This window comes from Somniosus microcephalus, chromosome 5 (genome assembly GCF_052327205.1).
Source record: "Somniosus microcephalus isolate GS21.2 chromosome 5, FLI_Smic_1.0, whole genome shotgun sequence".
NCBI classification, from domain to species: Eukaryota; Metazoa; Chordata; class Chondrichthyes; order Squaliformes; family Somniosidae; genus Somniosus; species Somniosus microcephalus.
The window spans coordinates 125,004,334-125,029,381 of NC_140991.1; the positions used below are offsets into that span (position 1 = coordinate 125,004,334).

At 41.7% G+C, this 25,048-nt stretch overlaps 1 protein-coding gene across 1 annotated transcript in view; it reads left to right on the plus strand.

Annotated features, from left to right (window-relative positions):
* Positions 1–24,747, plus strand: part of frrs1l (ferric-chelate reductase 1-like) — a 64,483-nt gene extending 39,736 nt beyond the window's left edge. Inside the window, exons 3-5 of the mRNA XM_085988174.1 lie at positions 7,427–7,565; positions 12,318–12,564; positions 15,217–24,747. Of these exons, the coding sequence (XP_085844300.1) occupies positions 7,427–7,565; positions 12,318–12,564; positions 15,217–15,389 (559 nt within the window). The 3' untranslated portion in view covers positions 15,390–24,747. The remainder of the gene's footprint in view (positions 1–7,426; positions 7,566–12,317; positions 12,565–15,216) is intronic.
* The last annotated feature ends 301 nt before the right edge of the window (positions 24,748–25,048 follow it).

Sequence of the window (25,048 nt, forward strand, 5' to 3'; positions counted from 1 at the left end):
TAATAGGTCCAAGAATCAAGTGTCATCAACTTTAATATTTTATTAAGAAAGAAAGAGCTTTCTTTCACTCCCTCAGTACTACACTGGAGTGTCAGTCCAGATTTTGTGCTCAAGTCTCTGGAGTGACACTGGAACCCACAAACTTCTGACTCGGAGGCAAAAGTGCTACCAACTGAGCCATGGCTAACACCTAAATACAAGATTTGGAAGATTTTGTGCTCTCTGCCCTATCTTATATTGATGCATCAATTATAGTAAACATGCAACTGATTCGCATCCACATACCCACATGTAGACAAGACAGCCCGCTGGATGGAACCTTGGGCGTCTTGAGCTTGAGACTGACCAGTTCTAGCTGCCCACTGGCTACTAGGGTACCCTAACTTTTATACCTTTCTTATAACACACCTACTTTTGTCACAGGATATGATGTAACCCCAGCACCATGTGCTATTGTCTTTGTCTGAAAAATGGTATAAACCATTTTTGTACAGTTCTGTGGTACAGAAATGTGGCCTCAAACCTTATTTCTTCAAGGTTCCTCTGTTCAGTACATTTCTATTAGGCCACAGCTGGTGCCTGTCTTTCCAGGACAACACTTCAATTGTCTGACCTTAACCCTTTCACTATCAGTCTCAGTTAAGCATTCTACTTATTTATAACTAACTTTCCTTCTGTTATTCATATGTTATAAACTGATCTATTCTATTACTCATTCTTCATTTAGGCTACATTGTAATTAATCATAGACAGTTATGTAATCTTCTGTTTCTACCTCCTCAGTTTTTGTCTTTGCTTCTTGTTCTAACCTTATCTGTTTCAGATGGTTACAGTTCCTTATCCCAAGGTGTGTCTCTAGCCTGTTTTCTCACAGAACTCATTGCTGTACTTTCAAGCTAAGATGTCCCATGGTAACCTTAGCTATCCTCACCCATAATGCATTCTGCTCATGTCACGTTATTCTAACTTAGTCATTTTCTATGTACAGATTCCAACAAAGCCTAATAGAGTTCTTTTGAGGAGGTGGCATATAGTGGATTGGGAAATACAATGAATGTGGTGTACATGGACTTTTACAAAGCCTTTGACAAGGTTCTGCACAGGATACTATTGGAGTATGGACTTTGGGGGAAGGGTAGCAAATGGTATTAAAAGCTAGTTAGAAGGGAGGAAAGAGAGAGCAGGGGTTAAGGGCAATTTCTCAGAGTGGTTGGAAGTGAGTAGGGGTGTCCCACGGGGTTCTGCTTTGGGACCTCTTCTGTTCACGGTGTACATCAAAGATTTGGATAGAGGGCTCGAGGGAGTGGTGACCAAATTTGCAGATGATCCTAAAATAGGAGGCATAGTAAATAATTCTGAGGAACAAAGGGAGCTGCAAGGGAATATTGATAAGGTAGTGGAATGGGCAAAAAACTGGCAGATAGAATTAAATGTTAGTCAATGTGAAGTGATAAAATTTAGGAAAAAAATTATACTTTGGGTAAGGTTGGGAGACATGGAAGAGCAACGGTTCACTAGATATTAAAAACAACATCTCAAATGGATAAGGCCATTTAAAAAAATAAAAGCAAATGGAGTACTAGTTTCATGGCAAGTGGTATAGCATATAAACATCAAGTTGTAATGATGAATCCATATAAAATCTTAGTAAGACCACAATTGGAGTAGTGTGTGCAGATTTAGGCTCGATGCTACAAGTAGGATGTTGAGGCAATAGAGAGGGTACAGAGCAGATTCATTAAGATGGTGCCTGGTCTGAGGAAATACAAGATTTGAAAACTGGGGGCTGTTCTCATTAGAACAAAAGAGATTATGCAGTGATTTGGTGGAGATATTCAAAATTATGAAAGGATGGGGTAAGAACAGACTGTTTGTTTGTTTTCAGTGGTTGAGCTATCTAGAACAAGTAGACATCGATATAAGATTACATGCAAGAGAGAGAAAACAGGGAACTATAGGCCAGTTAGCCTGACATCCGTCTTCGGGAAAATGCTGGAATCCATTGTTAAGGAAGTGGTATCAGGGCACTTAGAAAATCGTAACATGATTAGGCAGAGTCAACATAGTTTTATGAAAGGGAAAATCGTGTTTGACAAATTTATTCGTTTTTTGAGGATGTAACTAGCAGGGTAGATAAAGCGGAACCAGTGGATGTAGTATATTTGGATTTCCAAAAGGCATTCGATAAGGTGCCACATAAAAGGTAATATAGTAGCATGGATAGAGGATTGGTTAATGGACAGAAAACAGAGAGTAGGGATAAACGGGTCTTTTTCAGGTTGGCAGGCTGTAACTAGTGGGGTGCCGCAAGGATCGGTGCTGGGGCCTCAGCTATTTACAATCTATATTAATGACCTAGATGAAGGGACCGAGTGTAATGTATCCAAATTTGCTGATGATACAAAGCTAGGTGGGACAGTGAGCTGTGAGGAGAACACAGAGTCTGCAAAGGGATATAGATAGACTAAGTGAGTGGGCAGTAAGGTGCCAGATGGAGTAAAATGTAGGGAAATGGGAGGTTATTCACTTTGGTAGGAAGAATAGGAAAACAGCATTTTTTTAAATGGTGAGAAACTTTCAAATGTTGGTGTTCAGAGAGATTTGAATGTCCTCATGCAAGAAACACAGAAAGCTAGCATGCAGGTACAGCAAGCAATAAGGAAGGCAAATGGCTTGTTGGCCTTTATTGCAAGGGGTTTGGAGTATAAGAGTAAGGAAGTCTTGCTACAATTGTACAGAGCCTTGGTGAGACCACACCTGGAGTAGTGTGCACAATTTTTGTCTCCTTATCTAAGGAAGGCTATACTTGCCTTGGAGGTGGTGCAACGAAGGTTCACTAGATTGATTCCTGGGATGAGAGGGCTGTCCTATGAGGAGAGATTGTGCAGAATAGGCCTATGCTCTGGAGTTTAGAAGAATGAGAGGTGATCTCATTGAAACATACAAGATTCTGAAGTGGATTGACAGGGTAGATGGTGAGAGGTTGTTTCCACTGGCTGGAGTGTCTGGAAGTAGAGGGTATAGTCTCAGGATAAGGGGTAGGCCATTTAAGACAGAAGAGGAGGAATTGCTTCACTGAGGGTTGTGAATCTTTGGAATTCTCTGCCCCAGATGGCTGTGGATACTGAGTCTTTGCGTAAATTCAAGGCTGAGATAGATAGATTTTTGGACTCTAGGGGAATCAAGGAATATGGAGATCGGGCGGGAAAGTGGAGTTTAAAAAAAATTCATATATGGGATGTGGGTGTCGCTGGCAAGGCCAGCATTTATTGCCCATCCTTAATTGCCCTTGAGAAGGTGGTGGTGAGCTGCCTTCCTGACCCGCTGTGGTCCGTGTGGTGAAGATTCTCCCACAGTGCTGTTAGGTAGGGTGTTCCAGGATTTTGACCCAGAGGCGATGAAGGATTGGCGATATACTTCTAAGTCAGGATGGTGTGTGAATTGGAGGGAAACTTGTAGGTGGTGGTGTTCCCATGCGCCTGCTGCCCTTGTTCTTCTAGGTGGAAGAGGTTGCGGGTTTGGGAGGTGCTGCCGAAGAAGCCTTGGCGAGTTGCTGCAGTGCCTCTTGTAGATGGTACACACTGCAGCCACGGTACGCCGGTGGTGGAGGGAGTGAATGTTTAAGGTGGTGGATGGGGTGCCAATCAAGCGGGATGCTTTGTCCTGGATGGCGTTGAGAGAGATCCTGTTCTTCTTCAGAGGCAGAAAGCCCTCCAGGCAACAATTCCACCACCAGTGAGAAGGCATCGCAGAGGAACTTAATGTCAGAAGCTAAGCTCCCAGGATATGGCTGCAATGCTGAAAGAAATGCAGTACCATAGTTGTCAAGGTATCACCTCTAGCTTCAATACTCACAATATGTGCCTCCCCGCTTCTCTTCACCCTCCTACAATCACTTCCCCAACACCTCCTTCTCCTCATACTCACACACTCGTCACTTTTGCAGCCCTCACTTCACCACGCCTCACATCTGACACACTGAATAGAAGCTATTCCACCATAACAAGCACATTCTCTAAGCACAAGACTGAGACTAACACACTCCCTTGCAGGAGAAGGTCGCCTGCAACTCCAGACAGCACGCTGCCAGTGGAGGAGGCCGAGCCCACCTGCACACCCTCTTCCTCGAGCCCCCTCAAAGGAAGAGTGCTGAGCATCACTGGCAGGGGCAGAGTCATGGCAGTGGTGACCGGCAATTCTGGAGGTGACGTCGCGCAGAGTATCTTCACATCTTAACTTTTTTCCTTATTATTTCTATCTCACCCTGCACACACTACATGACAAACTGCAGATGCTTTCACCAGCCATTTCTCTCTCTGCTCTCCCTTCACACTAAAAGCTAACCCTTGTCCCTCTTTCATTTTCAGGTGCTGAAGATGTGGACATAACTCTGTGTCACTTGAAGAAGGGGAGCTCAGCCTTCCTGATGATGCAGGCTCCCTCGATCTCACCCTCACAAGCACCAGCTCAGATACTGGCACCATGCGTATTTTAGAGGCTAGGGGTCTTCACATGGTGAATCATTGGACACACGTGTAGGAGCTGGGGAAGGGGGATAGGACACCGTAGGGAGAGATCACATACTAGCTCTGCTGCAGAGAACTCAGATGCTGACTTTGACGTCCCAAGCTACTGGAGAAGGTTGATGACATATACCAGGAAATGCAAGATGTACTGGGCAGCCTGCCAGCAAGCTTGCACACAATGTTGCAGAGAATGGAGGAGTCCAGCTCCAACTTGTGTCAAGGCTTCATACAGAGCATGGAGACCATTCTGTTTAATATGGACCAAGCAGTCAGCTCAAAAAGCACGGCAGCGGTGCCCACCATCATAGAGCCTTTCCTGACAGCTCTCACAGTTGCCGTGGAAGCTTAGGTGGCTGGCATCTTGGATTTGGAGGACATTGTTGACAGAAACTGGAGATGGAAGCCGGAGGGAGAGAAGTTGGGGGTGGGGGAGAGAGAGATCAGGGGACTGAAAATGGGAAAAATTATCAAAATATCCAAAACCATGACAATCTCTAATGTGGAGCTAGCATGAGCAGAAGCATGATGGGCTGACTTCCCTCCTATGTTTAAACTGCAAGGATTCTGTATTCTAGCTGTAAATGAATACAGGTAGACTATCCTTTTATCCGAACTACCGAAAACCTCTAAAAACTGAAAGTTTTTTCGTTCAGCGTAAGTCGTGCGCACGACATGACCAGAGTGGCGCACGACTTACGCTGAGCAGGGCAGAGGGTCACAGAGTTCCCTCCTGGGTAGGAGATTGCAGGCTGAGCCGGGCAGTGTGAAGGAGGTACCGGGAGAGTGAACCCAACAATACAGCGGCCCGTCCGATACTCTCCCCCCCCCTGCCCACCCGACCCGACCACCCCCCCCCCCCCCCGACCCGAACCGCGGCCCGTCCGATATTCTTTTCTCCACCCCCCCCCCACACCCGACCTGATTTGCGGGCCAGCTTAGTAGGAGTCAGCCGATATCCGGCTTTCCAGAGAAGCCACTAAGGGCCTGGAATTTCCACTGTGGGCACAACCCGGAAGTTAGACTCCAAAATGGGTCCAATGTCGCATCCATTTTGCCAATGTCAAGTTACGCCTTAGTATCCTCCCAATCTCAATCGAATGTGCCCGAATTTAAAATGGGCATAAATCAGTGGAAACAATCGGGGCCCAAAGAAAGCACTGAACCCACACAATGTATTTCAAGTATGAAAATTTAAGTTTCAACTAATTTAACCATCATTAATGCACACCAGGCACAGCATATTTAAGATCGTGCAATTGGGGAAGCTTTTAAATTTTAATGTGATTTTTATTTAAAGTGCATTAAAAGAAACAGAAAATATAGAGCAGGTGTCAGTGAGGATACATTTTAAAAATGCTTGAAAAATTGCAGTAAAATACCTATCGTTGCGAAGGGGTGGCAAGTTTCCGGTAAATTTCCGGAAATTTTCCACGGGAAGTTTAGCTTGGGAATTTTGCCCAAAAAAGCATATGCTAGCATAATATTGTTTTTTTTTGTATTTTTCATTTTTTTTCCCCACAGGTCCTCTCTTAAAATTACTACCAGAGAGGGAATCTTAACTATTAAGGAATTTCTTTATCAATATATGTTTATTTTTTTACTTGGCTTGTTTTAATAATTACAAGTCTTGTGTGTGACTGTGCACAAATGTGTCCTGATTGGTTGGATGAGCGATTAGCTCCCTCTATTGGTGATGTAGCGTCGTACGTGCACAGGTCATGCTTCCATCACATGGAGCATCAGGAAAAATTTACTCACCCTGTTGCAATCATGCTGACCGACCGCAGTTCGACACAGAGACAAATGCCCTTTATTTCTCTGCATAGAACAATGCCACGTTTACCGTCGGATCTGTGGAAGCATTTTACCCCAGGCATTAAAGATGGAAAGATTGTGTACATGTGCAAACACTGTACAAAGCCATATGTAAAGAATGCCACAAAGATGCAGCAGCATTTATCCAAATGCAACAACTTCACTCAAAGCTCACAGCAGTCAGCCCAGAGTTCCTCTGCTTCCATTCAAGAAGATGATGGTTCACATTCAGCATCAGGCTCCTCATCAGCAACTCCTGGCCCACTTGTAAGGTTCTTTGATACAATGGATAACCATAGCCAGAAGAATGAAGATGAGTGTCTTGCTCGAGCTGTATATGTGACAGGCTCACCCCTCATGCTCACAGCCAATGTGTACTGGAAGAGATTTTTCAATGTTATTCGCCCTGCATAATGTCCTCCCACCAGACATGCTTTGTCTACTTATTTGCTGGAGGCTGAGTATAACAGAGTCCAAGGAAAGCTCAAAGAAACGATAGAGATGGCAGACTGTGTTGCAGTTATCTCAGATGGGTGGTCAAATGTACGAGGGGAGGGCATCATAAACTACATCGTCTCCACTCCTCTCCCAGTGTTCTTCAAGAGCACAGACACGAAGGACAACAGACACACAGGCACATACATTGCTGATGAGCTGAAAGCAGTCATCAATGATCTTGGACCACAAAAGGTCTTTGCAGTAGTTAATTTTTGCTGTATCAAGGAAAAGCAATTCATACTCTGAAAACTGTAAAGTGATTAATATATTTTTGATAAAATATTGCACAGTAGGGTGCTAGTCTGTTGGTGCACAATCTACCTGCCAACCAGGGGGTTAGCAAGTGACTATGCATCATGCAGATATAACTTGAATTGTGGTGCCCTTAGAAGATGTGAGTGTAGGAAATGCTCCAGTTTACAAATTCTCATCTCTCCATAAAATATCGATGCTGGTTTGTTCACGTGAAGGAATTTGGTTGCAAATTGTAGCAAGAAATTACAAAAGATACCTGATCGGATAAGGTTACGCTTTGTTACAATGAAATTCATACTTTTTCGCCCTCTTTCCCTACTTTCCTATTGCAGGTATGGGAAACCTGGCTGTGATGCAGATACGTGTGATTACTTCCTCAGTTACCGCAGGATAGGTGCTGATGTGGAATTTGAGCTGAGTGCTGATACTGATGGTTGGGTTGCAGTTGGATTCTCATCTGACAAACTAATGGTAAGCCACCCTCCCCCCACATATGCAAATGGTATGTTGGCTTTTATTACAAGATAATTTGAGTATTAGAGTGAAGACGCCTTACTGCAATTATATAGTGCTTTGGTGAGACCACACCTGGAGTGCTGTGTACAGTTTTGATCTCCTTACCTAAGGAAGGATATACTTGCCATTGAGGGAGTGCAACAAAGGTTCACCAGACTGGTTCCTGGGATGGGGGGACTGTCTTATGAGGAGAGATTGAGTAGGCTAGGCCTATAATCTCTAGAGTTCAGAAGAATGAGAGGTGATCTCATTGAACCATATAAAATTCTTACAGGGCTCGACAGGGTAGAATGCAGGGAGGATGTTTCCCCTGGCTGGGGACTCTAGAACTAGGGGTCACAGTCTCAGAATAAGGGGTTGGCCATTTAGGACTGAGATGAGGAGAAATTTCTTCACTCAGAGGTGGTGAATCTTTGGAATTCTCTACCCCAGAGGGCTGTGGAGGCTCAGTGGTTGAGTATATTCAAGCCAGAGATTGATAGATTTTTGAATATTAAGGGAATCAAGGGATATGGGGACAGTGCAGGAAAGTGGAGATGAGATAGAAGATCAGTCATGATCTTACTGAATGGCAGAACAGGCTCGAAGGGCCAAATGGCCTACTCCTGCTCCTATTTCTTATGTTATATTTAATAGAAATGTGAATGCAGTGTGGGAAACAAATACATGAACATGATGGTATAGTTTCTTGTTTATTATTAGTGAAGTGACTTTCATCTGACATTTCAACCAGCCTAAAAAGCAAATGCATTTGGATGAATTGTGCCAAAGTTAAGAGTTGATGAATATGAGTTAGCATGATTAATTTATCTATAACTAGCTGGAGTGCCCGGCGGTGCCGAGGGAAATGAAGAAACCTGTGCAATGTTTATAAAACTGTTTATGAAACTGTTGGGATTGTCTGTGTGGGAAGGAGAGAGAGAGGAGGTAAGGAGAGAGAGTGGGAAGGAGAGAGAGAGACAGGGGGAAGAGAGAGACGGGTGGATTTAGTTCGGGATTAGCCTGGAGGAAGAAGGCGAGCTCGCCCTCCCTCTCCCACCCCTTCACTCTTTCCCTCCCTCACCCTCCCTCCCTCACCCTCCCTCCCTCGCGCCTCAGGATCAGCCCGACTCACCTGAGCTGAGCTCCCGCTGCGGGCCGCCGCCCCGGAGACACCGTGGGCGGCGTAGCGCCTGAGGCCCGAAGAGCTCGGCAGTGACATTCTGCAGGCAGGACGGGCGGTGCCTAGCTCGGGCGTGGCTGGCGAGGAGAGGCCTGAGGCCTGCAGGCAGCTCATCCACCGTGGATGCAAACAACCCGCGAGCGGAGAGGCCGGGGTGACAGGAGAGAGGGCAGAAAGCGGAGAGAAGGAGGAGGGTGAGGGTGGGACTGGGGCCCATGGTCGGACAGAGGCAACAACAATGGCCGCCGCTTGCTTTTCAGTTTGAAAGATTAGGCCCTGCCCACACACGCCATGAAACGCCCCCCGTGATGCAGCGCACTCCCCCCGTAGGATTGGTCAACCTTCATGTCACTCAATGCTAATGAGCGGATTTCCCCTGTATGATTGGCCAACCGCTAATGAGCGGAATTTTGAACGTTTTTTGTTTACTGTCCGAACAATTTTTGTCTGACCAAAAAATAAATATGCCTAGGACACCCTCCTAATCATAACCTTTCTTTTGATATAACATATGTGTAGGTACGCTCTATAACTTTTGATTGTATAGCCAGACAGACAGACCAACCGTTTTTATTATATACTAGCTGGGGGGGGGGGGCCCGCGTTGCCAGGGCGGTTTAAACCGAGTCCCAGGCTTTCGGGCCTGTCTCTGTGTCCCTCTGTGAATCTGCTGCCGGGCAACATTTCTACCTTTTAATACTTTCAAAGATGAAAGTGAAAGTACTTATAAAATGTTTTTGGTAAATCTTATGTTTTTAAAAGAGATACTAACTTTTTCAAAGCTGGATTAGCAGATTTTGAGCTGGAAGTAAATGGGGTTTTTAGCTTCAGGCAATGGCTGCCAGATCCCTGAGATGAAAACGATTAGTCCCGCCCACACACACACCGATTGGTCAACCATCAGGCGACTGAACTGTAGGATTGGTCAATCGTGACGGCACAGGATTGGTGGAACCTTGATGTCAGTCAATCAATGCTAATTAGCAGATAATGAGTTTAATTTTGCAGGTTTTTTGCATAAGGCGCGAACAATTTTTGTCCGAGCGAAAAGTAAATACGCTTACGACCGTCCCGGAACCGTAAGCTTTCTTTGGAAGTAACGCGCGCGTAGGTACGCCCTATAACTTTCGAGCGTATAGCCGGACAGACAAAACGTACGGAACCGCTTTATATAGATAGAAGATTTTATCTTTCCAAAAGTAAACCCACTGAATATCTCTCAAATTCTGCTAAATCAAAACAAGATCCTGAACCTAGATAATGCATACTGATGTCCTAGTCTTAAATTGAGATACTTACTACCACCCCCCCACCCCCAATAATTTTCCCGTTCTATCTGAAGGTATTGACTTTTCTTGAAGTATCATTCCATGGATGCAAGCATCCCTCTGTTACTGAGCCCAAATGTGTGAGCACAGACAGTGAGTGCTGGCAGGATATTTGGCTGTAGGGGGCATCACATTTGAGCAGTCATATCCAGTTCTCACCCGACATACAGCTCTGGTGGCAGTAGGGGACAGATTAACCATCACAATGTAAACTGGCTTCCAGTTTGGGCGGTGGGGGGGCGGATCTGTTTGCTGCCAATAGACCAGCCATCCTGCTGATCACTGGATACGTGCATCCAGGGCCCAGTGGAATGGCAATGCCTGGAGGCAAGCAGCATGAGGCTACACATTTCCAAGGACAACAGCACATGCCAAGCATTTAGCCTTCTCATTCAGAGCACCACATAGCAGGCAACACCAGGCAGAAGCTCCAGTGATGTAGCCAGCAGTGGCTCCCTCCCAGGAGCAAGCAACCAAGAAAAGAGATTTACCTCAGTCCCATTACTCTATTGTATAACTTGAGCAGCCAATCACCTCTAGTGATAATGGCCCTCAGGTTGCCCCTAGGAAAAGCAGCAGAATAGGAGAAAGAAAGGCACATTTAGACTTCCAGGGGAATCATGGTGAGGAAGAGTAGGTTGGCTTATGGTTACTTTTGAGTTTCTTGTATTAAAGGATAATATGCACTTACCTTGTGCACTGTTATTCATGTTGAATATTGTCATACAGGAAAGATTTTCGGGTGTCTTATTCAATCAGATGATTAAGGCTTGTACGGTCATGTAGGGTCAAAGAAGTCTGATGTGACATGATCTAGAATGAATACTGGATTGGGGGATTTGCAATTTATTTGGTGAGGGAGGAGGAGATAAGGCAACGGTGACAAAAGTAGAATAATGAGAACACTTCAGTGAGATACTAACACTATAAACTTGAGTTCTGAAGAGTCCTTGGAGTCATTTTCCACACCATGCTACTCTGCTTCCAAAGCAACTTGAGCCACTTCTCCAGGAATCTTCATGTCCAGACCATTTTGAATAACAAAGTTGTGCTGGGCTCAACAAACTACAACTGTACAGGTTTGCTCGATCTCGAGCATATTGCAAAGCCCCTCCTGAACTATCGAGGCCAATTAAGACTCTGATGGTCCTCTCGGTGACCATTCTTGCAGAAGCATATGCCTCATTGTAGTACCCCTCAGCTGCTCTTGCAACTCTAGAGGGGTCATTATCCATGGCAGCAAGGGCCATGCCTTGTCATGCAGAAGCCAACCACTCATTTGACTATCTTTCTTGGAGGTTAGAGGACAGAATTCCTTAATGCTGTGGGTGGGGCTGATGTCTGATTGCAAGGACTTAAACAGCTAACGATATGAGTCAAGGCAATAACGCATTCCAGGACTTGTCATTACACATTATATTATGGGTACTTGCCCCTTAAGATAACATAACGTAATGTTTTATACCCAAGGACAATATCATAATGATGGTGGAATTATTACAAAAACATTCAACAGATTTTTCTGTACATGTTGTGCTACATTTCCATCTGCAATACTGCACCCATTTAAACTAAGAGATTATTGATTCTTCAATCAATGTTGCATAGATAGATCCACTGACTTTATAATGTTAGTATCTCTTTTTACCCCTCAATAGATTAAATGTTGGCAATGCTATGTACTGTGTCTGATTTATTTCAGAGAGCATTTGTTGCTACACACCACCGGTGATGTTTTTATATTTTGCTTTACTTTTGTAAATATTTTTTTAAATCCCTGTGAATTTTCTCCCCTCCTGAAGGTGGTAATTATGCTGGGGTTCCAGTGCCTCACCTAAGTGACCATTCTTCACATGTGAGTCTAAACAGTGAGTGTCCCCAGGCTATTCTCCATGTAGGGCATCACTGCCAAACTTGTGAGGATGTCGGATGAAGGCAGGAACAAGTATTTCCAGCAACAGTCAGAGAGTATATATTTGGAGTGGGAACTCATAGAAACATATGTTCCTATGAATTCCCACCCTCAAGTACTACTCAGTGACTGCTGCAGTACCCTGAATGTGCAATATTTTTCCAAACTCATGGACACTGAGGCCAATTATAATGCTCCAGTCGTTACGCTTTTTTTTGTAAACTGATATGTTCACTTTATAGATTTGACTGAGGCGGAGTTACAGGCATAGATTTTTAACATGCATCTTTTATTTTTTCCTGTAGGGAGGTGATGATGTAATGGCCTGTGTGCATGATGACAATGGTAGAGTTCGAATACAGCACTTTTACAATGTTGGACAGTGGGCCAAGGAGATAAAAAGAAATCCAGCTAGGGATGAAGAAGGTATTTTTGAGAACAACCGAGTGACTTGTCGATTTAAACGACCAGTGTATGTCCCCAGAGATGAAACCATTATTGATCTCCACTTGAGCTGGTATTACTTATTTGCATGGGGTCCTGCCATACAAGGTAGGTCAGTTTTTCATCTGTTGTAGCAGTGTTTGGATAAATCACAATTACATAAAATTTATCAACAATATTTTGATATTTTAACCTGACATAGCTAATTGATTAATAGTGTGATAGATGAATTGTATAAAGTATATCAGTCATTCAAATCTTTTAAAAGGATTTACAAATTTCAGCTTCTATTAAAATTTAACTAATCTACAGATGTAGCCATTGAGAACATTTCTAATTTTGTGTTTATATAGTCAATTTAAAACATGTCTTAATATAAGGTCAATTATTTTAATAAAGTGAGATTTTACTATTAACATTTTTGTATGTTGTGAGCAATGACCGTTACATTGTCGCGTGTTGCTTTAGTGACCTTACTGTATCTAGCTGTAATTCCGTATAACTACAGTCCTATACTTTGATTCCCTTTACATTTTTCAATAATGCCCTGCCCATTCTTGTGCTACATGCTGACAAAAAAAGTTTTAACACAGTCAGAATACCAAAACAGGCACTGCACATTAACTCAGTCACTGCTGCTATTGTGATGTTGCATCAACATTAACTGATGCTACAGTACTGTTTAAGAACATAACTTAAGAAATAGGAGCAGGAGTAGGCCATACTACCCCTTGAGCCTGCTCAGCCATTCAATAAGGGCATGGCTGATCTACCTCAACTCCACTTTCCTGTCCTATCTCCATATCCCTTGAAAGGATAGTAGTGTCATGGTGAACACCAGAAAACCTTAGCGATGGTAATACAAAATGGTATATTCATAAGCCAAACCTTCATATCTGAACGAGAAAGACAGGTTATTTCAACTATGACCTTTTGATGAGTTTTGATGAAAGATCACACCCGCAATATTAATCTACTTTTTTCAGATGCTGATCAATCTACAGTACATTAAGTAGTTTTTATTTTTATTTTAGATTTCACCATTCATTTAAAAAACATTATCTTAACTTCATATGCAAACAGGTTGATATTCAAACAGGGACAGCTTAATAGTCAGTCCACTCAGAATGGATATACACTACAAGTTTACCATCAGTGTAAAGTGGTTTTGGCTTTGAACCAACGTTAAACTTGTGTTGGATAAGTTTAGTGCTAAGGCCTGATCTGACCTTGGGGAGAAGTGGGGTGAGTCTCCCGCCTTGGTTTTGCACCAATGCTATGATTGTAGTGTAAATCCACCCTCCGATTGTGTTTTAAAAATTGTCTACAATTTTTTTCTGCAAATAGAAGGGGTTGTGAGCAGGTAGTGTAGGCTACTAGATGCTTGCTTCACACTACTATAGTCTGAGATTGAAATCTTGGTGAAAACTGATCGTTAAACTCACATTTCAGCCAGATCAATACATGGGATGTCCCAGCTCTCAAGATATATCTCTGTTCCACCTGGCAGCAGATGAACTGTGCCTACTATTGCCTGAGCTGTGGAAAAAGATTGATAATGAAACATACAAATTTAACATGTTTTAATATTAAGCTGTATCTTGTTGCAGCCCTTGTTTCTTGTCAATTCAAGATTCCAAAAACAAGTGTGCTTACAGAGAGGCAGTTTATTCATAAAGCAATACTTACAGACCAATTATGAGCTCAGCCTGGGAAATGAGCAAGTTGTAGCAAAGAGCTCCTGTTCCTAGGTCGAGTCCAGGTTCTTTATAGAAACATCACCTTTTTATACATTCTCCTATCAATATCGCATGACAATTTCACATCTTGCTCTAACTGCAACTTTTCTTTGTTTCTCAGGCTTCACATAACCATTATCACTTAAGATATTTCTGAAACAACTGGCAAACCACTCCCACGGCCATTTTCCTAACATAAGATATCTGTTCCCCTTTGCTATACAATTGCAGACATTGTGATTTAACTATTGTCCTGTCCATACACAAGCTAAAAAGCTTATAGGTTACACTGTCATGCACCTGACAATTTACACCTCCATTTATTGTCATTGGTCGAGCTGGCCCATGCTACAATTTTAATACAAAATTCACATTCACTAAACACCTACTTGCAGCAACAGAGAGGTCATATTTCAGTAGAATACAAGACTAATAGATTATGGATGACAATAACTGATCTCCAAAGATAATAGAACAAAATATCAGTATACCTTGGCATCACATAGATAATTCCATAACTTGTTGAATGCTTTATGTGTTGGTTGCCATCATACGTTATTGTTAGCAATTATAATCCAATGTTCTCAACAAATCAATAGAAATTCTGGCAAAAGCACTAAATGCGTTCAGTTTTTAAGGTAAACACTGAGGGCATAAATACAATATTGGGCAGCCATACAACACTTGGTCATAATATCCCACTACCCTTATCAGAGACAGTACATCATATACAGTGTTGCACCTAATTCCATTATATAGCTAAGCTATATAACTCAAACTCATTCTCCAAATGACATCTCCAGTACTCACTGTTTAAACAAAAATATTCCCATGACAAATCATCAGAAAGACATAATGGTAATATTAAAATTGATTTGAATTCTTTGTATTTTTTTTCAAAGGGAGTAAACTTGACACCCTTGAAGGTATATAAATGCATTTGAAATATATGATATGCAATTTTACCTGATTAATTGTTTTGTTATTTTTACTACCTTTTATGCTTGTGTTGACCTGAAAGGCTCAATCACTCGACATGACATTGACTCTCCACCAGTATCTGAAGATGTTGTCAGCATCTACAAGTATGAGGATGTGTTCATGCCTTCTGCAGCTTACCAAACCTTCTCCTCTCCCTTCTGTCTGCTATTAATTGTTGCTCTGACTTTCTACATACTAATGGGGACTCCATAACTAAGTCAGTGCAGGAAAACATTGACTTAAAAACATATTTGACCAAGGAGAATTTCGGCAGGAATGAAATGAATACAGATGTTCTGTTTGGAATAGATTTTCCAATGGAACCTGAACTGGATATATACAATTTGACAATATATACTGGAGTAATGATTAGCAAATGGTCAAATGATAACTACCCATGAAAAATAAGAATTTGAGCTCCAAGTCTCAGTAAACAAGTCTATGGGACACTGGTATATCGGCAGAACTGTACAGAGTGCTTGCCTGATCCAGGATCGGCAAGTGCTATTTTTGTCAATCATTAAGTCATTATGTGCTGCATGTGCCAAGAAGTCTGTACCAGAGGAACTAATAACATTACTCTGAACATAGGTTCCTAGCTAACATGCTGCTTAGATTGGTTGTTGTACCTGTATTTTGTAATTTTGTTTTTTGGGTTTGATGAAAACTCATTGTACCAGACGTTGCCATTTTTAGCACTGAGTTTTGCCAAATCAAAAAGTATGGGGAGTGCTTGAACAAAAACAAGCTTTTTAAATTCTGTGTAAATAACTAATCTAGAAGCTTTTTATATCTTATTATTTGTAAAGGATTAAAATTGCAGTGAAGTATAAATTTAAGTCAAAGCTTTTACTTTGTCTAAAGGGTAAAATAGCTAATGGGTTACTTGCATAATAAAGTTCCAGAACCAACTAAACAGTTGTACCATAGGAGGAATATTAATAGTCAAATAGTCATCAACGTCTTGCGTTTCTCGACTGAATCTTTCCCTAAAGATTTTTTGTTAACTAAAAGAACGTGTAATTGCACCTCGTTAGTATCATCCAACAGTTGTACTTGTGAAAGCTAGGAAGATTATACTTCAAAAAGAGAGTGAGGCAAAAATCACTGACAATATTATTGATATTTAGTAATCTTAACTATAGACTGTATCCGTTGTAAAGTAAGGTCTTATATTGTTTAGGTGCCGGAAATAATCGACTATTCCGAAGGATGTCTCTTCTATCCCCAATCTCACAAACACAAAATTGCATGTTATAAGCAAATATGGCATAAAGCAGGAGTATTCTGAAGTGCTATATCAGGAGACATTGAATGGGTTGTGGAATCTTGAGATGAGATGGTGGGGGAAGTTGGATCTCTGACGCACAGAGGGGAGGAGTAATCTCTGAAAGATGGAAGAATTGGGTAATCTTAATCATTGATAGGAGGGTTGATTTCAGAGAAGTGAGGGCGATGGATCTCAGATACACAGTGAACAGGAGGGTGGTCTCAAAGACTGAGAGAAAGAGAGGAACTGGAAAATGAGTAGGGAATAAATATGTAGACGAATAATAGTCTGGATTTATTAGAGTTATCTCTATTTCTACTTCGCTACAATTTTGTAAAGATTATGTCTACAATGAGTTGTAAAACTGTTTGCTGCATACTAAGAATTTAGGAAGGAGAAAAGCCAATTGGCCCATTTGGCTGTGTTATTTAGCCACTTGTATGGAACTCCCTCAGAATGTTACCTCCTTGATGCCTTACCACCAAATCTACGTTCTATTGATTAGGAATCTGTCCATTTCAATGTTTTTTTACTTCAACCGAGTATCCATTGTGCAAGGTCGCAAATTACTCTATAACTTAACAGTTTGAAATGAAAAGTAACTACTAATTACTCCAGGGTGAGGGGCTATAATGTCGTAATCCTTCAGTTTCCTTATGAGAATCAGCCTCATTTTTGAATGAATCAATGTAGATTTAAAATAATTATAAGGAATCCCATTACCTGTTGATGGCCTCCCAGTCCAGCTATCATTGATTTGATTTATTTTCCATGAATGCTGGGTGCCCAAACATAATACTCCACCACCTAATCAGATGCTCCTAGTTTCCCATGCTAGTCAAGCTTTTATTCCAATCTATAATTCGACAGTTTTATTGTTGATCAAAGGGCTATATGTCTGCCAGCTATTTTGATCATTCAACATTCTGTTTATTACTGAAATTGGATACAACCAATGTTTATAATTTCTTGGTTAAATTTGTGTTTTATTGTCTTAACAAAAATAAGTTCAAATGAGAGAGGCTGTTCAGTTCATCTAGCTCATACTTGCATAGAAACCCATAGGAACATAAGACCAGGAGTACGCCATTTATCCCCCCGAACCTGTTCCACCATTCAATGAGATCATGGTTGATCTGCGACCTAACTCCATACACCCGCCTTTTCCCCATATCCCTCAATAACTTTGGTTAACAAAAATCTATCATGCTCAAATTTTTTTAAAAACCAATTGATCTAGCATCCACTGCCATTTGTGGAAAAATTTCTACCACCCTTCATCACATCTTACACATTCACTCACCTCTTTATATTACATTTTCTGTTCATTGCATATGTCCTTTAACCAGCTAATAAATACATCAACTCATTTCACCATTTGCTTTGTTACCACAATGATGTCACCAGCCTTCTGACGAAGCACTACCGGCCCAAATGTAGCTTCCTCGGTCTCACTGAGGAGCAGTGTCTAATGAGGTTAATGTTCAGCAAAGATGCCTTAACTGACCTAAACGGTGTGCTCCATGAAGACCTCTAAGGTCAGTAAACCATATCAGTGGAAGTAAAGGTTACAACACTGAACTTTTATGCAACTGGTGCCTTCCAGGCAGCCAGTAGAGATGTATCAAGAGTCATTTGCTATGCTGTCAACTTGCATTTGTGAAGTTCACCATTGCTATGCACACAGCTATATAATATTCAGCAGAGACAGCAGCAGTTTTGTTATATTGCCCTGTTTCCCAATTGACTGCCTACGTGTAGCAATTCTTTTATTTTATGACAATCCAACTTGTCTACACTTTTCACGGTGAAGGAGGAATTGAAGGCTGGGTCCTTGGAGGCATGAGGTATGTAGTGCAAGCGCTCTAACACTTATGCACAACCCCTGTACCAAAGAAGAGTCAAAATATAAGAGTGCTCATACCAGACCAAAAGTTCTGAAGGACAGAAAGTGTTCTGAAGCAACACTTCTGAAACTTAGACTGCTCACCTGAACAGAGGGGAAAAAGATGATCATATTCCACACTGAAGGTTTGCAAAATTGTTATCTTGTGCTGCATGTTGTACAGGATTGGTATCTACGCAGGCTTCACATGGACATCATTGAGCAGCGAGACCAGATTGACGATTAGGGTGCAGATGATTAAGAGACAGCAATATGAGACCATCTCCTGCAGCCAGAGCGATACAGGAGAAGGCTCTATCCTGGCTATTTTCTGAATATTAGTACTAGGACAGAATTATTTCAGAATAGACATATATTACATCAGAATAGTGCCTTTTCAGACTTTTAGGTCATGGGTGCACGTTAATTTGGAGTACATTTGGAAAAATTTAACTTAAATTGTCAGACTGATACATAGTGAAAATGATCTTTTATTTACAGGTAGTGTTTATGCTGTCAAATTACATGTGCTTCCCAGATTTAAGTGTGTCACCGGTTCAATGTTTCCTTATGTGTACCACCTGTGATTTCCTACTTCTACATATGATTGTTGTCTGTGCACTTCCTCTACAACACGGGTGTCCAATTGCTGGGCACAGGCCAAATCAAGGCTATTCACAACTTCAAATGGCCCAAGGAGCTATATCCGATTTCTTTTTATAAATAAAATGCACTGGCAGAAGCAGCTGATCAGGGCATAAAACACAGACAAACAGTGGGACATTTCTCAGAATGGGAACATATAGGGCTGGCACCTACCTTGCACTCTCGGCACTGTTGCTGTTTCCTTCTGTTAAGTAACTGCCTTCGGAATCTACAATACTGCAGCTCCCAACTGGATGGAGAGTTGGGATGAGGTTATCAGCCATCTCAACTCGAGCAACCTAAGATGCCTTAAAGTATGTCAGCACCCCTACCCCCAATAGATTACAAAATCCAGCAACCAGACCCCCTACCCCACCTCCCCTCCAGCATCGGGCAGTATCTCTAGCATCTCTTTTCACCAACCCCAAAAAAGTGAGTAACGCTGCTGTCTCTAACACGCATGCCTGCTTAAATCCCAATTCTGCTACATCTGACTCTCAATCTCGTCCGAGTTCAAATGCTGCTGCGTCTCCCTGCCTAAAATTGGAGACAAATAGGAGAGGTGAAAGGAGAAGAATAAAAAAAGGGAAGAGAAGAAGTAAAGAAGCACAAGTGAAAGAGACAAAGTGAAGGAGGTGGAAATGGTATGATACAATAACTGAGAAAATGGATTGGCAGTTGGATGTAGTGATGATTCTGCCTGACTTGAAAGCGATTTAGTCATACATGGCCCACTCGCTAGTTGTGACACATTGATCCAAACTGCTGCATCAAAAGGTTGGACACCACTGTTCAACATGCTCAAATGGTTAACTCTCTGTGACACAGGCTGGCCTCTGCCTGCATGTGCAACTAACCCTGATGTACCTTCATCTGTGCCAGGAAGATCTTTTTGTGCAAGTCGCAGGAGTTTCTGCGTTCCCCGAGCTGTCCTAGAAGCTAGTTGTGCAGGCACTGCACTGGCAGGGTAGAAACATAGAAGATAAGAGCAGGAGTAGGCCATTCGGCCCCTCGAGCCTGTTCCGCCATTTAATAAGATCATGGCTGATCATCCAAATTCAGTACCCTCTCCCTGCTTTCTCCCCATATCCCTTTATCCATTTAGCCTTAAGAAATATATCTAACTCCTTGAATATATTTCATGAATTGGCTTCAACTGCCTTGTGTGGTAGAGAATTCCACAGGTTCAACACTCTCTGGGTGAAGAAATTCCTCATCTCAGTCCTAAATGGCTTACCCCTAATCCTTAGACTGTGACCATTGGTTCTGGACTCCCCCGCCATCGGGAACATCCTTCCTGCATCTAGTATGTCTAGTCCTGTTAGAATTTTTTAAGTTTCAATGAGATTCCCCTCTCATTCTTCTAAACTCTAGCGAAATAAGCCTAATCGACCCAATCTCTCCTCATACGTCATTCCTGCCATCCCAGGTATCAGTCTGGTGAATCTTCGCTGCACTCTCTCCATGGCAAGAACATCCTTCCTCAGATAAGGCGACCAAAATTGCACACAATACTCAAGGTGTGGTCTCACAAAGGCCCTCTACAACTGCAGCAAGACATCCTTGTTCCTGTACTCGAATCCTCTTGCTATGAAGGCCAACATACCATTTGCCTTTTTACCGCCTGCTGCAACTGCATGCTTACCTTCAGCGACTGGTGCACAAGGACACCCAGGTCTCGTTGCACTTCCCCTTCTCCCAATCTATTGCCGTTCAGATAATAATCTGTCTTCCTGTTTTTGCCACCAAAGTGGATAACCTTGCATTTATCCACATTGGGCAGGTGCATGGCAAATGCAGTATAATCACCCAACCTGTCCAAATCATACTGGAGTTTCTCTGCATCCTCCTCACAGCACACACAGCTTTGTGTCATCTGAAAACTTGGAGATATTACATCTAGTTCCCTGTTCTGGATCATTTATATATATATATATATTGTGAATAGCTGGGGTCCTAGCACCGATCCCTCTGGTACCCCACTAGTCACTTGGAAAAAGACCCATTTATTCCAACTCTTTGCTTCCTGTCTGCCAACCAGTTCTCTATCCATGACAGTACCTTACCCATGTGCTTTAACTTTGCACGCTAATCTCTTGTGCGGGACCTTATCGAAAGCCTTCTGAAAGTCCAAATACACCACATCCACTGGTTCTCCCTTATCTATACCAGTTACATCCTCAAAAAATTCCAGTAGATTAGTCAAGCATGATTTACCTTTTGTAAACCCATGTTGACTTTGTCCAATCCTGTCACTGTTTTCCAAGTGCTCTGCTATTGCATCTTTTATAATGGACTCTAGCATTTTCTCCACTACCGATGTCAGACTTACCGGTCTGTAATTCCCCGTTTTCTCTCTACCACCTTTTTTAAATACTGGGGTTACATTAGCTATCCTCCAATCCATGGGAACTGTTCCAGAGTCTCTAGAATTTTGGAAGATGACCAGCAATGCATCTACTATTTCTATGGCCACTTCCTTAAGTACCCTAGGATGTAGATTATCAGGCCCTGGGGATTTATCGGCCTTCAATCCCGTCAATTTCCCTAACACCATTTCCTTACAAATACTGATTTCATTAAATTCCTCCCTCTCATTCGACCCTATGTTCCCCGACATCTCTGGGAGGTTATTTGTGTCCTCCTTTGTGAAGACGGAACCAAAGTATGTATTTAATTGGTCAGCCATTTCTTTGTTCCCCATTATAAATTCCCCTGATTCTGACTGCAAGGGACCTACGCTTGACTTCACCAATCTTTTTCTCTTCACATATCTATAGAAGCTTTTACAGCCAGTTTTTATGTTCCCTGAAAGCTTACTCTCATAATCTATTTCCCCCCTCTTAAATTAATCCCTTTGTCCTCCTTTGCTGAATCCTAAACTGCTCCCAATCCTCAGGTTTGCTGCTTTTTCTGGCCAAATTATATGTCCTCTCCTTGGATCTTATGCTATCCCTAATTTCCCTTGTTAGCCACGGCTGAGTCACCTTTTTTGTTTTATTTTTATGCCAAACCGGGATGAACAAATTCTGTAGTTCATCCATGCGATCTTTAAATGTTTGCCAGTGCCTATCCACCGTTAACCCTTTAAGTAATATTCCCAATCCATCCTAGCCAACTCGTGCCTCATACCATCATAGTTTCCTTTATTTAAATTCAGGACCCTAGTCTCTGAGTCAACTACTTCACTCTCCATCTTAATGAAGAATTCGATCATATTATGATCACTCCGACCCAAGGGGCCTCGCACAAGAAGATTGCTAATTAATCCTTTCTCATTACATAATACCCAGTCTAAGATAGCCTGATCTCTAGTTGGTTCCTCGATATATTGGTCCAGGAAACCATCCCGTATACACTCTAGGAATTCCTCCTCCACAGTATTGTTACTAATTTGGTTAGCCCAATCTAAATGTAGATTAAAGTCACCCATGATAACTGCTGTGCCCTTACTGCACGCGTCTCTAATTTCCCGTTTAATGCCATCCCCAACCTCAGCATTACTGTTTGGGGGTCTGTATACGACTCCCATTAACATTTTCTGCCCCTTGGTATTTCTCAGCTCTGCCCATACAGATTCCACATCATCAGAGCTAATATCCTTCCTTACTATTGTGTTAATCTCCTCTTTAACCAGCAATGCTACCCCACCTCTTTTTCCTTTTTTCCTGTCCTTCCTGAATATTGAATGCCCCTGGATGTTGAATTCCCAGTCTTGGTCACCCTGGAACCATGTCTCCGTAATCCCAATTATATCAATGATTGCCAGTGTCACTCGGCTGATTTTGTTTGGCTGCCTGCCTGCTGCTGCTGGAGACCATGGGGAATCATTTCTTCACCCATTATGCTGGCAGCATTACCTGGCTGGCAGGGGAGGAATGTATTCCCCATAATTTGCATCTTAGCACATTTTAAAAATGTAAACTTTCATTGGATGCCAGCTGAAGAGAAAAGCAATGTGAAGATGTGTATTATTGCAGGTGTGTTATGATTAGCTAGTTTTTGTAGAATCATAGAATATTACAGCACAGAACAAGGTCATTCAGCTCATCGTGCCTATGCCAGCTCTTTGAAAGAGCTAGCAAATTAGTCCCACTCTCTTTCCCCATAGCCCTGCAAAATTTTCCATTTCAAGTATATATCCCGTTCACTTTTGAAAGTTACTATTGAATCTACTTCCACCATCCTTTCAGGCAGTGCATTCCAGATCATCAGAACTCTCTGCATAAAAGTATTTCCCCTCATCTTCCCTTTGGTTCTTTTGCCAATTATCTTAAATCTGTGTCCTCTTGTTACTGACCCTCCTGCCAATGGAAATAGTTGCTCCTTGTTTACTCTATCAAAACCCTGCATAATTTTGAACACTTCTATCAAATCTCACTTTAACCATTTCTGATCTAAGGAGAACAATCCCAGCTTCTCTAGTCTTTCCACATAACTGAAGTCCCTCATCCCTGGCATCATTCTAGTAAATCTCTTCTGCACTTTCTCCAAGGCCTTGACATCCTTTCTAAAGTGTGGTGCCCAGAATTGGACACAATACTCCAGCTAAGGCCTAACCTGTGATTTATAAAGGTTTAGCATAACTTTCTTGCTTTTGCACTCTGCCTCTATTTATAAAACCATGAATCCCATATGGCGTGTAACAGCCTTTTCAACTTGTCCTGCCACTGTCAAAGATTTGTGTATGTGAACCCCCAGGTCTCTTTGTTCTGGCATTCCCTTGAAATTGTACCATTTAGTTAATATTGCTTCTCCTGATTCTTCCTTCAAAAATGCATTGCAATGTGTGATTAAAGAAAGTTGACTGTGCCCAACATTCCTATTCGTGCAGTTAGGAACGACTAAAATATGCTTATTTTCACAATTAACATTAAAAAGGAATTTGTGGCCCACAGCTGATTCATTAATACAGCCCTACTCAAAACTATTACATTTCCCGATAGTAAACTATGTGTGACAAAATTAAGATGGTCTGTATAATTTTTTTTCCGGTGAATGTAATAGCTTTGGGGTTATGGCAATGAATGTTATTTTAATATATTTTAAAACAAAAAAATGTATAGTTCTGAACTCTATAGAGGAGACCACCAACTAATTCTTTTGTTATATTTCCATGTAAAATTATGCTGTTACTGCATGTCACTGACAATTGATTCTTGTGAAATTGTTTATCTGACCCCAAGTGGTAGATTCAATATTGCATAGCTATTTATTATAAACATGGTAGGCACTGTTGATGTACACAGCTGGAGATTCTTTAAATCAGAATGTTATGCATAATGCACAACATATATAGCTAATAAAATAAACTTGAGTTGTGTGTTTGTTGATTTGTTTATGAAAAATCCATAAAATGCAAACCATAATTTAAAAATTTCAGCTTTTAGGTGTGCACAAGAAATCTGATCAGCAGAGGCCGCTTCAGAACCCAATAACATATTTTTGCTTTGAATTTTTAAAGGCTATATTACAACTGAAATGATTATCATTACTATTGTGCTGATTCAGGCTTACAGAAGTGGAATGTACATTTTGGGAGATAAGTATTTATATCAAGGTTATGCAGGACATTTGTTTGCTAGTTTTTGGTGTGCAGAACTTGAGCATCAGAACCTGGAATTGGGGATATCACTACCCAAAGGAAGAAGATTTTGAATTCTGAAGCCAATACCAAATGTTCATCCCAATTACCTTTTATCTAAAACTCATTTATTGCAATTTTCAGGCACTGTAACAACTGCAAATAAAAAAAACAGTACTCACCTTTTTATTGTTTAAACCATTCAATAATTGAACACTTGTTATTGTAAAGTATAATCTCAAACTAAAAAGACATTTTGACTTTTTTGCCTTCCTGTTAGACATTTTAGATAAGCATAATAATTTAAAGAGAAAATTCATTTTTTTTATTGAATTGAACAGAACTCTGAAAAACAACAGGTCATTCAGATCTTAAAAACATAGGGAAATGTCTTTAGAGTAAGATTCCATTCCATAGAAACATAGAAGATAGGGGCAGGAGTAGGCCATTCGGCCCCTCGAGCCTGCTCCGCCATTCGATGAGATCAT